The 14,191-nt window shown below is 33.3% G+C and overlaps 1 protein-coding gene across 1 annotated transcript in view; it reads right to left on the reverse strand.

The window, feature by feature from the left end:
• ZFC3H1 (zinc finger C3H1-type containing) overlaps window positions 1-14,191 on the reverse strand; it is a 69,389-nt gene that overhangs the window by 53,490 nt on the left and 1,708 nt on the right. The window contains exons 2-3 of the mRNA XM_077111437.1: window positions 9,322-9,738; window positions 1,261-1,325 (exon numbers count right to left, since the gene is read on the reverse strand). Coding sequence (XP_076967552.1) covers window positions 1,261-1,325; window positions 9,322-9,738 — 482 coding nt within the window. The remainder of the gene's footprint in view (window positions 1-1,260; window positions 1,326-9,321; window positions 9,739-14,191) is intronic.

Here is a 14,191-nt window from a genome sequence, read left to right on the forward strand (position 1 = left end):
AATGAGTTTTACAATCATCATGATTCTTTTTTAATCTAAGTCACTTTAACATATCAAATCTTAATGCTTGTGACTGTGATTCTAAAGCTGTGCTGTCCAATATAATAGCTGCAAGTCACATGTGGTTATTTTCATTTAAATTAACCAAAATTAAAAATTTAGTTCCTCAGTCACACTACCCACCTTTCACATATTTAATAGCCACCTGAGGCTAATGACTACCATTCTGGAGCATACAGATAAAGCATTTCCATCATCATAGAAAATTCAATTAGACAGTGTTGATATAGAGTTTAATAAAATAAAGCTATTATTACTGTTCCAGTGAGACTTAAAAATCTTTGATTACTTTTTACAACTGCTTTTTAGATGGAAAAAAAACAAACCACACACACACATAAAACTCCAGTGATTCTGTCCCACAACTATGTGCTACTTGAATAAGAGCAAACTAAATCAGAAAACCTCATTCAACAAGCTTGCTCTGACATGCTTAATTTCTATGTGACTTTAGGCAAGTCACTTCATCTTCTCAAATGAATCATACTTCATCTGCAAAACATAATGTCAACTTAACAAAGGTTTTTACTATGAAGATGTTTTTTAAAAATGATACATAGATTTATGTCTGATGGATTATCACTCCTAAATCCCAGACCAACTTTTTCCTAAAGCTCTTTGGAACATTTCCATTTACTAGTAAAAACTAAAAAATCTCAACCAAAGAAATTACAAATATTCGAGATATCTAATTCAACAAAGAGGAGGTTTAGGTTACTGGGTCTGTCACATGCCCGATACTTTGCTTGATGCTTCTGTATGTCATTCTACACAAACCCCCCAATAACCCAGAGAACAGATATTATACTCATTTTGTAGAAGAGTAAACAGAGGCAAGCAAAGGCTAAATAGCTTATATAAAGTCACTCAGCTTATTAAGTGAAGAACTAAAATACCAGGTCAAGGTCTTTCTAATACCAAAGTTGTTCCATATAGGATAATCACCAAAAATTAAGAAAAGGACATCTCTGGGACAAAATGAAAAACAACAAAAAGATCACACATACACATATTTTCCTTAAACATAATTTGTAGAACCCAGTAGAAAGAGACTCCAAGATAACTCTCCAGATTTGTTTGCTAAGCCTTATGCCCAAATGGGTGGAAAGCAAGAAAAAGTTTCCCTTTTAAAAGAATAGAGTAAAGCAGCACAAGAATCAGTCTTACAGAGAGATCCATTCCCACAAAACAGTATCTTACCTTTTCAGATAGAATATCTGAGGTACTAATTCTTCTTGTTAAATTTTGTTCTTTATCTTCTAATCCTTTAAAATAAAATAGCATCTTTTGAATACTCTAAAAGATAGCCACAATCAATCTTAAACAATGCTATAAAATATTTACTAGTACTTATTTTAAAGGGTCTCACTAAAGTCTCCCATTTTCTCAATCTCTCAACCACAAGGAAAAAGTGTTGTTGGAGGAAATTAAAATCTCACCAAACTTCTCCTCATAGCAGCCTTATTTCTAAAAGTTGAGGCAAAATATTAAATAAAAAGAAAAGACACTTGGCAGGCAATGGTGGCTCAGTGGCAAAATTTTCGCCCGCCATGCCAGAGACTCAGGTTTGATTCCCAGAGCCTGCCCATGCAAAAAAAAAAAAAAAAAAAAGAAACTACACTTTAATAAAATGACTTCTGAACTAAAAATAATTATTTCCAAAAAGAACAGAATTTATAAAGTAAACAGAAAAAAAAGTTTCATTACTAAATAATCTACTGCAACAGATTAAAATCCTGATTAAATTAGTCTCTTCTAAAGCTGAAATGAATTCAAGGTTTAGAAAATGTATTAGAAATTTAGGCTCCTCTACGTACAGAGCTTCAATAGAGGTAGTTTAAATATCAAGAAAATTAAGTATATCCACACATATCACATTTTACCAGAATTCTACAAACTTCTGATGAAGTAGTGTATAAAAATCTTACATTTAACTATTAACTAATCTACAAGAGCTTTTTTACAAACCATAAAGTTACAGTACATTTACAACAGTATTAGATTAGATATTTTTATAGTTGAGACAGATAAAGACTCAGAGAATCATAACTCAAGATGACACAACTGAAGTTGCAAAGCTTACGATTCAAATCAGGTATGAACTCCAAGCCTAGTGTTATATCCACAATACCACATCCGTCAAAGTTACAAACATCCGAATTTGACTGCTCAAGCAGTCCTACAGGTGAAAGACTAGAAAACTTGTTCAAAGAATAGAGAAATGAGACAAAATAAAGTGTCAGTGGCTGAGAGATTTCAGAGTCGAGAGGTTATCCTGGAGGTGATTCTTACGCATTCTAAAGGTACTCCCTTTTTAGTTTAAGGTGTATTAGAGAGGCTAGAGGGAAGTGCCTGAAACTGCAGAGCTGTGTTCCAGTAGCTATGTTTCTTGAAGGTAAATGTATGATATAGCTTTCATAATGTGACTATGCAATTGTGAAAACCTTGTGTCTAATGCTCCCTCAAGCTATGATATTGATAGATGAGTAAATAACATGGATTAAAAATAAATAATAGGGGGAACAAATGTTAAAATAAATTGAGTAGATTGAAATACTAGTGAACAATGAAAGGGAGCAGTAAGAGGTATAGAAAAAAATAGGGGAACAAAGCTTAAAAATATTGAGTAGACGGAAATACTAGAGGTCAATGAGAGGGAGGGGCAAGTAGTATGGTATGTATGAGTTTTTTCTTTTTCTTTCTTTTTCTGGAGTGATGCAAATGACTTAAAAAATGATTATGGTGTTGTATATACTACTATGTGATGATATCATGAGCCACTGATTGTACACCAGTACACCATGCAGGAATGTTTGTATGTTAAGAATGTTCATGTTTTTATGTTGCTTTGGTTTGATAATAAAAAATAAATTTATAAAGAAAAAAAAAGAACGGAGAAATTAATCCAGCTCTCTAGAAAGTAAAAAGAAAGCAATCATTGAATTCTGAGGAGAGTCAGTTCTGCTACAATGCTTTGTTTTCATAATTTAAATTTATTGCAATGTGATGGATATATTAGGGAACATTAAGCATAACAAATCTCATGTTGTTCATGTGCTATTTCACCCCTGAAAAATGCTAGGAGAGTGCAAAAACTTCACATAGGTGAACTGAGCCATGTAAGAATACACAAAAATGCACACACTTCCAACTCTTTCAATGTCTTCAGGTCACTGTGTATATTATGAGCAACACCCATCCATATCTGTTACAATTTACTAGCTGATTTCAGATAATCCCTCTTTCATCACTTCATAATAACTCATCAGCTGCAACTGTTCCAGTTCCACAAGAACACTTTAGGTCTTTTTCAAGGGAAAATGACATTTACTGTAGTATTTATTTTTAAAATACATTTAACATATATAAAAACCAAATTACCATTTTTATTAGGCTCCTGTCTTTTTTTATGTGCCACTGACAAGGTTTTTGATGATTATGCCCTAACCATTTTCCCCATAAGCCTTGTGTGTTTTTTGGTTTGTTTATGTTTAAGCCCAGTGATTTTTATTGTGCGTTTTTGCAGTATGGTGATTTTTAGGAATACCTATGTCACATTATAACAGAACTGAATGTACTTCAAAGAATACCAGAATAGTAGTAACTATTAAAGATTTACCGGGGGAAAAAACAGACATAAACAGCCTTCCAATAATAAACATAGAAAACATTAAAATTTTCTACTACATAAGAAACCTATGAACTTCATTAGGTCACTACAGACCTGTTAGTTGACAAGGATCTCTTTTGACTATAAAAGGTGGCAGCAACTCCCTTGAAGGCAGAATAGAGGCAAGTATCCATTCACCTGACAGTTCCATTATGAGCACAATGTTACCAAAAAAAACAAACATGAGCCTATGAATTTCAGATAATAAATCTGGCTTTATGCAAAGATTACTAATGCAGATTTCTGTTTCACTGACTGCACATGGAGTTTAGGCATTGTTCTACCAATGTCATAGGACTCTTTAATAAAATTATTTCAATTCTTACTCAAAATCCCCAAAATGAAAATTGGGCTTGTACAGTTGTGTAGTGTTTTAAAAATTATTAACTGACATTCTACACTGATTTGGAAATAGAATCGTTCATATATACACAGTAGTTAAAATCGTAATAATGAGAACATTGCAGGAGAATGGAACACTGAGGACAGTAACATTTAAGAAGTTACAAACGTAATTAATTTTAGAAAAAGACACAAGTGGAAAATCACAAAGTTGAAGGAAAAATCCAGATGTGTAGGTTATCACAGAAACCAAGAACTTTAACGGATAAAGAGAAAAACATCACTGAATGCAAGAGAGATGTCTATCCCATACAGATTATTCTCAACACTGCACCTATAACAATTTTTTAAAAAATATAAAACAGATGTCAATCCTTTACTAAAAACCCTACAATAGCTTTTCATTTCACTCAGTAATAAAGCCAAAGTTCTAACAAGGCTCTGTATGATCTGTACCAGTTTGCCAACTCCAACCTTTCTCTCGTTACTCATCCCTCACTCTCTTACAGTATAGTCCTTGTTAATCCTCAAATATGCCTGGCACCCTTGTGCCTCAGGACTATTACTCTAGTACAGTGATTCTCAAACTTCAGCATGCATAAAAAGCAACAGGAAGGATCTGGGGTAGGACACAGAGTAGGGTAGAACTTGTAGTTCTACCATGTTTCCAGGTAATGTTGTTCCATGGACCACTATGAAAATTACTAACTTAGCTATGCCCTTGCCTAGAAACCCCTTGTCCCAGATATTTATTTGGCTACTTCCTCACTGCCTTCCAAGTCTTTGTTTAAATCTCACCTTCAAACAGAGGTCTGTACTGACCACCCTATTAATACCACAACCTGTATACCCAAACCCCCTCCTACTTACCCTACTATAGTTTTTCTCTTTCTACATGTTTTTTCTAACATAGATTTGTTTACATTTATTGTAGAAATATCTTCCTTTCTAAAATTTAACCCCATTAAGGCATGAATGATTGCCTATTTTTGTTCATTGATATATTCCAAAAAATCTATAATAAGTGCTCAATTTTTGTTGCATGAATGGATGAAAGAAATGAAAAATGTACACTGATTCTGTAATTAGGCCATAAGTATTTTTAGATAATAAGGGGGTAGAAAATCAAATTGTATTGGGCCAACGAGGGAATAAGAGGTAAAGAGTCTCAACTAACCTTTCCAGAAGTCTCTTGGAAAAGAGGAGAAAAACTTAACAAAAGTTAAAGGATAATGAAGGATGAGGAGAAGGGGATGTTTAAATTTTCAGACTGAAGCCCCTAAAGAAAAAGCTGTCAAAAGTAAAGCAGAATAGATGAGAGATGGAGAAAGGTCCTAGAGGAAGTCAGAGCCAGGAAAACAGGTTTAAAATAAGTGTCCACAAACAAAAGAAGGTCACCACATCCTCAGAGTAAAAGAATGGAAATGAAAACTGATATGGATATAGGTTTACAGCCAAGGAGTAGAAAGTTGGAAGTTGAGTAAGATTAACTTAAAAGTAGGAGGCAAGTTAAGCTCACAGACTGACAATAAAGAATAAGGGCTGAATAAAAGGCCTGAAAAAAATTTACGTTTGATAGGACTGAGAGTACTGCTAAGGATTGAGGGTGGGGTGGTGTGAGTATGTGAGTGTGTGTATGTGTATGGGGGGAGGGGGGAGGTGGGGGACAGAGAGATAAAGATTTAATCTATACAATTTCCTGATTTAGATGAAATCTTTAGCTTTCCTTTAATCCCTCTTCCACACTGCTGCTAGTTATTTTTCTAAAACATCTGATCACACCATTTTCTGGTTTAAAAATATTTTATGGCACTCCAATGCTTAAGAACAAAATCCAAATATCTTAGTATGTTATTCATGGCTCTTCCCAATCCAATCCCAACCTAACCTTGTATAAACCCACATCCAATCACTCCCAGAAATGTACTGTATATTCCACATTGCACCCATACTGGATCCATCTCAATACTCCTAAAAAGCACTCTGTGCTTCTGTGTGCTTATTTGGCCTTCGATTTCCCAAGTGGGAAGACATTTATTTTTCAAGATGCAAATCAAGCATTCCTATCTCCATGAAAACTCTCTAAATTCAGGTAGAACTATTTGATCCTTCTTCTTTGTATTTGCAGGCTGTACCAACAAAGAGAACAAATAGAAACCAGACTCGGAAGACCTCAGATACTGGAAATTAGCAGGCACAGAGGAGAAAGAACAACAACAAAAAAATCTGTTTAATGCATTAAAAGAAATAAAGTTTGAAAACAAGCTTGGAGTAGAAAAACTAACAAGAAAACCAAGGTGATTTGAAAAATAAAATTAAATGAAATGCCAAAATAAAAACTGGAATTTAAAACTCAAAATGGCGGCTTTAAGGTAGATCAGAGCCTACTGAAGAGAGAATCAGTAAAATGAAAATTACCACAGAGAAAATTATCCAGAATGTAGCACAGCAATTCAAAGAGACAGAAAATTAGAGAAATTAAGAGACATAGAAGATAAAGTAGCATAATATATATTTATAGATAGTTCTAGGAAAAAACAGAATACAGCAATATTTGAAGATGAGAGAATTTTAAAGAAACCAATGAAGACACCAATCTAGGTTCAAGAAGCACAACAAACTTCAAGCTGGATAAGTGAAAGGAAATCTATAATCAACACATCATAGTTAAACTACAGAATATAAAAAACAAAGATACGATCTTTAAAGCAACCAGAGAAAGAAGACAGATTACCTTCAGAGACTTTAAAACAGGGAAAACAGAAATATCTGTTTTCTAACCAACAGACTCACACTAAAGGAAATACTAAAGAATGGATTTTAAGCATAAGTGATTTTAAACACATAAGGAAGAACGAACAAAGTGTTAAGAATTCACATTACAATTTCCAGAGTTACCAAGAAACTCAGAAACTTAGTATCTAACTTCCAAACTAGAAGAAAAACAACAGTATAAAGAAAAATAATCAAGAGGTAAGAAAGAAAAAATAAGAGAAGTAAATCTAAATATCAGTAATTATAATAAAACCATGAATGGGTTATATGTTCTAGTAAAAGGCAAAGATTGTCAGACTAGAGTAAAAATGAAATCCAGGCCTGTGCTATGTGTAAGTGGCACTTCAGACATAAGATACAGAAAGACTGAAGGGATGGAAAATGATACACAGGGCATATATATTTATCAAGAGAAGAATGGTGCAGCTACATTAATGTAAGAGCCTTTTGGGCAAAAAAAAAAAAAAATACTAGAAACAGGGATCACAACATAAAAACAGTCAATTCAACAGGCTCAAAGAATTTAAAGCAAAAACTGAAAAACACAAATCTACTAAGCTGTAGATTTTAACAAAATACTCAGTAACTCAACAGATCAAAAATAAATAAAATAAGAATAACAAAAACCTTTATCTAACAATCTACACATTCCTTTCAATCAGAAGATTTATAAAATATCAATCACACACTAGAAAAAGTCTCGAATACTTTCAAAGGATTGATATTATTCAGATCTCAGTGTCTCAATAATATGACAGAGATCACTAACGAAAAAATACAGCTACAAAAGCTGTAGATATTTGGAACTTAGGAAACACATCTCCAAATAACTTACAGGTAACAAAAATTTATTAATTTACTACTATTTAGACCAAATGAAAAAATACATATACAACAAAACTTGAGAGCTACAGCTAAAGAAGAAATTTTATATAGTCTTAAATGTTATTATAGAAGGATAAAAACTAGTTAAGAGTTTTTAAAGCTATGGCCTTACTTCTGGGAGAATTGCAAAAGAGAGTAAAAAATGGTACAGATAATAAAAAGGAAAGTGATTCTCAGGAGTAACTTGTTATAAATTTTACAATTTCAGGAATGGAATGAACTACTAGAAAAATACAGTTCACTTAAACTGCTTTAATCAGAAATAGAAAGCATGAATAGTCAGTAAAGACCTTCCCAGAAAAACACGTGATCCAGGCCCAGACACTTGTACAAGTAAGATCCACCAAATACTTCAACAATGTCTACAATCTTACAAAAACAATTCAAGAATAGCAGAAACGTCCCTCAAACTCATTTTATGAGAACTATAACCTTATAGTAAAAATTGACAAGGAAAATGGGGGAAGGGGTAGCGGAGAGCGGGCCAACATGGATGAAAAATTCTAAACCAAGCAAACCCTATTTCAAATAGCCCAAAACTCGAAAAACCCAAAAGTCCCTCAACTGGGAAATGGATAAACAAACTGTAGTATAGCCATAAAATGTTCTCTATTCAGCCATAAAAAGAATGAACTACATTCATAAAAAGATAAACACAACAACACAGATGAATCTAAAATGTACTGTGCTAAGTGAAAGAAGTAGACCCAAAAGCTACCCTTACTATATAATTCAATTTATATGACAACCTGGAAAAAGCAAAACTACAGGGACAGAAAACAGATCAGTGGTTACTAGGTGGGCTGATGGTTGCAGGAAAGGCTGCCTACAAAGAAGCACTGGGGAATTGCTGGGGGTGGTGGAAATGGCCTATATCTTTATTATGGTGATGCTGGTGATGGTTTTCAAAGCCGTCTGCATTTGTCAAAATTTGCAGTACTATGTACTAAAAGGGGTACATTTTACTGTATACAAATTATGCCTTAATAAAAAAGAAAAAAAAATTAACAAAACAAATCCATAATATATAAAAATGATATACAATTTAGTAGTTGTATTTATCCCAGACATACAAGGGTGGTTTAACACTAGACAATCAATTAATACAATTCATCACATTAAAAATCAAGAGAAAAAAATTAAGAGAGAAAAATCAGATGCTCATCTCAATAATGAAGAAAGAGGATTTAATAAATTTCAACATCCATTCATGCTGAAAATCCACAATAGGAATAGAAAAACAACTTCCTTAACCTGATATAGGGTAGCTACAAAAATCTTAAACGTCATGTTTTAACAGTAAATGTCCAAAGCATTCCTTTTAAGAGAACAAAGGTATCCACCATAATCGCTTCTGTTCAACACTGTATTAGAAGTCCTGATGAGCATGTAAGCCCAGAAAAGAAATAAAACAAGGACTGGAAATAAACAAACTTGTCATTATTCAATGATACGACTATGTAGAAAATGCCAAAGAACCTACAAATAAATTATTAGAATAATTTCAATGAAGTGCAATACCAAAATAATTAATTATCTCTTTGGAGAAGAAAGAGCTTATTACTAACTGAAATACTTAATTCCATTACCTTGACTAGATTCAGTGGTGTCAGATTTCAAGGAAAGCTGTTTTGTCCCATCTTTAACTTTTTTCAACCGGTTCTTATCTCCTGGTAAAGTCAATTTTTGTCTCAGTGGCTTCAGTTCAAATGCCTGAAAAGTTTTGATCTGTGTTTTCTCTTCAGGAGCTACTTCTTTACTTGAGTCCTTTGTAATACTGACATTATCAGTGCTTGTTTGGTCCTCAAAGTTCAATGTTTTATGATCGTCCTGCACATTCTCTTCTTTGCTACTCAAGGCTAGTTTTTCATCTTTATTGATGCATTCAAGTTCTAACTGTATTTGCTTATATTTCAAAAGTAAATCTTCAAAAGTTTCTTCCCCACAGTTTTCACTTTTTGATGAATAATTCTGTTTTCTTGATGGAGATCTTCCAAAACTTTTGGCTGAAGAGTATATTAAGGAAACCAGTTTCCAAAAATTTCCCATAGTTAAATTTAACAGAAAATTGTTATAGATGAATTTGTCCCTTTTTATGATTTTCAAGAAAGATGGACTGATATCTTTAAACTAAATTTAATTTAATGTATGTGCTGCTAATGTCCATTTTCCTTCTGTGCCCAATATTTCAAATAACTTATATTTCAAATATAAGTACCCATATAAATCATTCACTTACAATATCACTAGTGTCAGCAATTACCCATAGTTTCCACAGGTAATCCAACTAATTAGGTTAAACATAGCATCCTTTCTTTGCAGGTGCCAGAAAAGACCAAAACCTTCCTTCTCAGGTGCTAGGAAAAACCAAAATCAGCTGATGTTAAAGACTCTTTTCTGAGGAGGAGAAACTGAATGGTTTGTCACAGATGTGAACAATATACACTTCAGATAATCAGGAGGAAACAATTTCTTCTTTTTAATCAGTTTCTTCTCATGTCTCAAATTTAAAAAGAATAGAGATAAAAAAAATGAACACTGACAATTAACAGACTCATTATGAAAAAGAAACATTTTCTTAGAATGAGTAACAAGCTCAGAGCATCAAATATACTAAGCTCCAACATATGCACAACTAAAATAATGAGGGTGGCCAAATTATAACAAATAAAACTTTTAAACAGATACAAATGTATATGCTAAATGAGTTTCCTCCTAAAGACAAAGCATGTTTAAATCAATCACTTTCATTTTCTTCTCTAACAGAGTGATACATAGACTAAAATTTCTTTCTTGGAAATGGTTACTTAGTTCCAAACTAGAATTTAGTTCAAACAATTCAAATACGAAAATTGTTACATATACTTTCTCCAACCTGGAAATAAGCAACAGGAAAAAAACAAAAAACAAAAAACAGTACTTGGTGCAGTTTTAATACAAAGCATCATTTATATATCATTTTGCATTGACAGAATCTAATATTACAGACCCCTAAATATGGTCCTTCCATAACTATTATAACTCACAAGAAAAGCAGCCAGCAAAGAATTTTTAATACCCCTGATGACCAATTCATGAATGAGAATTAACATCAAATATATGAGAAACTAAATGAGAATTAGAACTAAAAATTAGCCATCATAACATCTCAGCAGCAACAGTTCTAATGTATCTTGGGTTGTCTGACCTTTCCAAAGCCAAGTTTCTGAAAGAATACTAGTTTCTTCCTACCGTTTTCATTCACTCCTTAACCAAATGGAATCTGGTTTCTGTCTCATTAATCCACAGAAACTGTTCTAAGATCATCCATTAATTTTCTCAAACCTTATTTTACCTGACCTCTCTGCAACATGACATTCTAAACCTCTTATCTCTAGGTTTCTGTAACACCACTCATCCACTGTTTCCCTCTCTCTCTTTTTTTTTAAGTCTTCATGGCTCCTGCTTCTTTTTCTCCAACTCCTGAAATAACGATGCTTTCCAACGAGTTCTTACACACTCCTCTAGTTTACCTACCACCTATATGCTAATGGACTTCAAATCTCTTATTACCAGGCCAAACTTCTCTCCAGACCCTTGTACTCCAACTACATACTACACATTTCAACTTGGTTAGGTTTCAAATACCTCAAATCACTACGTCCCTAAAGAATTCATTACCAACCTTGTCCATTTTTCTGTGAATTTTCAGTGACGATTACACTCATTCAGTAATTCAAGCCAGATTTCTTCCTTTCCACATTCAACCAGTAATCAAGACCTACTTCATCTAACTCGTATATATATCACCCCTACGTTCCCATTACTGCTGCCTTAGTTCAGACCCTCAGGATCTTGTCATTTCCCAAAAGACTGAATAACCTATTTTTCTGTTTGGCTTCAGTTTCAAATACCTGCAAACTAGTCCCCATACTGCTGCCAGAGTAATCTTTCCAGAATACATATCTGATCTGATCGCATCCCTTGTTTAAATCTCATTTAGAGTCCAAAATCCTTAGCACGGCACATCATGCCTTTACAATCTGACCAGTGCTTACTCTTTCAATTTCACCATTTTTCTGCCCATCACAATTTATGCACAATTTTGTGTTTAGGTTTCTCTGCTCTTCAAACCCTAATTCAATTCTCACCTGCCATGCAGGAGACCCAGGTTCGATTCCTGGCCTGTGCACTTCCCCCTATGCGCCTGGCCCCAAATTCAACAAATGGTGTTGCAATAATGAGATAGCCACATGGAAAAAAGAATGAAATGTGGCCCCCACCATACGGTATACAAAAAAAAAGAAAAAAATTTCAAATATCACCTCCTCTGTGAAGTCAGTTACTAGTCCCTCATGTGCTCTTTGTAAATAACATTCTGTAACATTTAAATCTGGCTTTTCAGTGGCACACTCTAAAGGCAAGATCTGTTGTTAGTGATCAACCACAGAAAAAAAAAGACAAGATTCTGAAAACATTTGGAAAGGGAAAGACTCAATATACTCGCAAAAAATAAAGAATAGAAAAATTAGGAAACCAGTTATGTCTTCCTTCAAGGCAAGAATACTGCCTTACTTACTAAAAAATTCCACAAGAGACATGTACAACTAGCCTATTAAACTATTTGCTAAGTGAAATAATCTCCTATCCTGTCTATACAAGATAGCTAGTATCAATCCAACACTTAAGCTTAGTTTTCAGATGGTCAAATTGCAGTTTCTAGCTGAAACCTGGTTTAAACAACAACAAAGAAGAACCATTTCTCAGCCTTTTGAATCACAGCTGAAAATGGAATGATGTTTTACTGATGAGAGATGCTGGTCAAATTATGTAAATTTGCATCAGACTTGAAAGTTTGAAACAATAGTCATCAAGGGAGATATAGGCTAAAAAGGACTGATAAACTGTCTTATCATTAAGAAAAATTAAAAGTGAATAGAATAAGCCTAGGAAGTACAATAGAATCTGATTTATTCTACTGTTTTGAAGTATATTTAGCATGTCTTAATTAATACAGAGAAAAAAGTTATGGGGGAGAGGAAAAAAACCCTGTTCTTAGGCTATACTTCACTTCTCGATTATGAAAATGAGCCACACAGAATTACCACCATGGTTCATTTTTGCAGTATTTATCAAATAAAATGCTATTTTATGATCAAACAATGAAAATATAAATTAAACTATTATGACCTTGATATTAAAGGAATTTGAGTTAATAAAGTTTGTATTACAAATTTTGTTTGCTCAAGCACAAAAATGGCTGGGAACTACTCTTTTTTTTCCTCAAGTTTTTAATAAAGAACACCACCTCAAGGATGGATTAGTGATGCTCCACCAGGAAAACAGTGATCAAAACAAGGATTCTTTTCTTAAGTGCGGCATCTGTGAAAAGAAAAACAGCAAGACAGCTCATTTCTGAGAAGTTACTACAAAAATCACTATGTTCTTAACATTAATAGATATAATTCATTTTAATTTTTAAATGTTTTCACTGAGTTTAATTCACCTAATTTTCTCAACAGTATTGTATTATTAGTATTTTTTTTAATTTGATTAAATTTTAAAAATTAAGATGAAAAAAAAATGAGGTACAACAAAGTTAAATGACCCAGCCCAAAGTCACACAGGCAGACTGGTTATTTATTTTCCTGTATTTTTTTTCTTACTATCATATGCCTGGTAATAAAAATATGAGCTTAACAGTTAAGAAAGGTATATGGCAGAAACCCAATGTGTTATTAAATGAACAAACACAACTACATATGGAGAGACAAAAAGCACCTGCAAGGAGGAGGTAGGCAAGTCCTCTCATCACCCACTTCTTTATTACAGAAGAAAATTTAAGAAAACTTTTGCACACCCTTAGTATTTTTTACCTAAATCAATTTGAACTTTTTACACTAAACTGCAAATATCTGTCTCCCTAACAGACTTCAAGTTTTGTAACCTTACAAAACTACATACATATATGCTTAATTAGCCTTTTTGTTTTTAGGTTCAGAATTGAGCAACTGGCAAAGCCATGGATAAAAAATTATCTTGGGCAGAGGTTTTCCTACCTTACTGAATGAATATCCTCTGTCTTTTAAAAAGTTAAATACTCAAAAAAAATCCTGGAATGCTCCTAGCTGCCCAAGGTATTTTCAGGGCGCTAGAACCAGAAACTGCTGTTTCTTACCTGAATTTATGTTCCTTGCCCCCTTTAATAATGACATCTGGAAAACCAGTCTGGCCCTCAGTAACTTATAAAAAATAATTTTGAGTGTCTTTCAAATAAATGTCATGGGAATACAAATTTCACATATAAGTATAAAAAAAATCATTACACCAAAGAAATTACATCCATTAATGAAAAGTGCTTAGTAAACGACTTTTATGCATGTAGTCATCAAAGTCAGTTCTCCAAATGCAGCATTAAACATTGTTCTCCAAATGCATCTTAAAAGAGCAAAACTTCAGATAATTTGTTCTTCAGTACAA

Source organism: Tamandua tetradactyla, chromosome 7, assembly GCF_023851605.1.
Source record: "Tamandua tetradactyla isolate mTamTet1 chromosome 7, mTamTet1.pri, whole genome shotgun sequence".
Classification (NCBI taxonomy): Eukaryota; Metazoa; Chordata; class Mammalia; order Pilosa; family Myrmecophagidae; genus Tamandua; species Tamandua tetradactyla.